Below are 2,146 nucleotides of genomic sequence, written 5' to 3' on the forward strand. Positions count from 1 at the left end.
CCCACAGGCCCCCGCCCCCCAACCCCCCCACTGCTCCTCGCTGCTTCTGAGCTCTGCTGCCGCCGGGGAGACTTGGGCGCTGGGCTTGGGCTCCAGGGTCCCCAGGGCTAGGGCTGGGGCAGGGCAGGAAGGGCCCAGACGGGGACGGAGCTAGTGGCTTTGGGGCAGCCCCCTCCCCGCCCTGCCCCGGCTGGCGCGTGTGCTGGGCCGACCCGCGCCGGGGAAGGGGCTGTACAGCACCCGCCGGCCCGCACTCAGCACTCGGCCTCCGACACGGCGAAGAGGCTGCTGTCCTGCTTGCCCACCTCGGCCACCGCGGCTGCCAGCTGCGCCAGGTTGCCGCTGGGGAAGTGCCGCGCCTCCCACAGGTTCAGGATCATGGCCGTGGGGCTGGGCTTCAAGGCGAAGAAGCTGAGATGGCTGCGGAGAGAGCGGGGTCAGCGGGGCTGGGGCCGACCCGCTGGGGCGCAGGATGCAGCCAGCTCCACCCTGGGGCCGTGCCCGGGGTCCCATGCTCAAGGAGGGCTGCAGGAACCCCCACCCCAAGGTGCAGGGCTGGGCAGGGTGGGGGTCCCTGGCCCGGCAGTCCCCGCTGCCTCCTACCTGTCTAGGTTGAGTTTCTGGGCCAGGGTCCGCCAGTCGGCTCCGCGGGCGCAGGGGGCATCCAGGCTGCTGATGATCTTCTGGCGGATGAGGAAGGGGATCTTGAAGGCACTGGGACCCACCAGGGCTGCGGGGCCGGCCTCGCCGTCAGGTGCCAGCCAGTCCGAGAACCTCGTGTCCTGCAAGAGATGGCGGCGGCGGCGGGGTTACGGGGGCGGCGCACAGGTCCTGGGGGGCAGCAGGGCTAATCTGGGTGCCAGCCAAGCGCACCCAAAGCCTGCCAAGCTGTGCCCGGATCAGCCGGGTCTCGGGGCTCCCGGTGCCCTGAGCAGGCCATGGCAGGGAGCGGGCAGGCGCATTGCAGCCGGGGCCTGCCCAGTGGCATCAGCACCGAGCATGGGGCACGGACCCCCTGCCACCGGCACCAGGGGCCTTCAGCGCCCCCTCCTCAGCCAGACCCGCCCGGGGCCACCTTGTCGCAGGGGCCCCAGAGCCGGGGGCTGGCAGGAGCAGCCGCGGTTGTGTCTAGTTCAGCCCCTGCCCCAGGCAGGATCCGCCCTGTGCAAACCAGCCGGGGGCCAACCTGCATCTAAGCTCTGTAAAGCTGCAGTCAGTCCTGACGCATGCCGGACTTTACACCCAGACCTACCCCGGGTAAAACAGCAGCCAGCGTCCCGCCGCTGCACAGGATGTTGTTATGCAGCGCAGAGCCCAGGCTGAGGCCGCGTCCCCACGGTGGAGGAAGGCAACCCACTCAGCCTGGCCCAGTCTGAGCTGGGGTAACCCCCCCCCCCCCCAACGCCCAGGTGGTGTCAGTCTGAGCCTAAGTGTGGGGACGAGACCCTCCAGCCAGGACCCTGCGGGGTTGGTGCCAGCAGCAGCATTGGCGCAGCACGTGCCCGTGCCTCTGGGGGAGGCTTAAATACGCCCCGAGGCATAGAGCAGAAAGGGGGCAACCAGCACAGTGCAGAAACCTGGGAATCCCCATGCTAGAAAATGGGCATCGCTGTGCCCAGACCATCCCAGCGCCTGTCCAGCCTCTCCTTGAACGGCTCCAGTGTGGACAGTCCCCCCCGTCCCTGCATCTCTCCCCCAGTCTCCCTGCTCTGGCACCAAAGACGTGTTTCCTGAGATCCAACCTAAACCTCCTTGGCTGCAACTTCAAGCCATGTGTCCACGTAATCTGCACCGAGAGAGAGCAGGCGCTTCCCTCAGAGTCAGACAAGGAGGGTTGAAGGGACCTCGGGAGGTCACATCTAGTCCAACCCCCTGCTCCACACAGGCCCAGGCCCAGCTACACCGTCCCAGCCAAGGCTTTGTCTACCCGGGTCTTTAACACCTCCAAGCATGGAGATTGCACCACCCTCCTCGTTCCTAACCTTAACTCCCCTTGCTGCAGCTTGAGCCCATTGCTCCTTGTGCTGTCATGTGCCCCAACTGAGACCAGCCCAGCTCCATCCTCTTTGCAGCCCCCCTGCCAGGAGGTGAAGGCTGCTGTTCAATCCCCCTCGGTCTTCCCTTCTGCAGGCTCAATCTGCCCAGT

The 2,146-nt window shown here is 67.3% G+C and overlaps 1 protein-coding gene across 1 annotated transcript in view; it reads right to left on the reverse strand.

Moving 5' to 3' along the window:
* Positions 1-38: 38 nt before the first annotated feature.
* UNC5A (unc-5 netrin receptor A) overlaps positions 39-2,146 on the reverse strand; it is a gene marked incomplete at its 5' end in the record, with an annotated part of 16,666 nt that continues 14,558 nt past the window's right edge. Inside the window, 2 exons of the mRNA XM_019505947.1 lie at positions 39-420; positions 604-782. Coding sequence (XP_019361492.1) covers positions 255-420; positions 604-782 — 345 coding nt within the window. The remainder of the gene's footprint in view (positions 421-603; positions 783-2,146) is intronic.

This window comes from Gavialis gangeticus, unplaced genomic scaffold (genome assembly GCF_001723915.1).
Source record: "Gavialis gangeticus isolate Ggan-Ray unplaced genomic scaffold, GavGan_comp1, whole genome shotgun sequence".
NCBI classification, from domain to species: domain Eukaryota; kingdom Metazoa; phylum Chordata; order Crocodylia; family Gavialidae; genus Gavialis; species Gavialis gangeticus.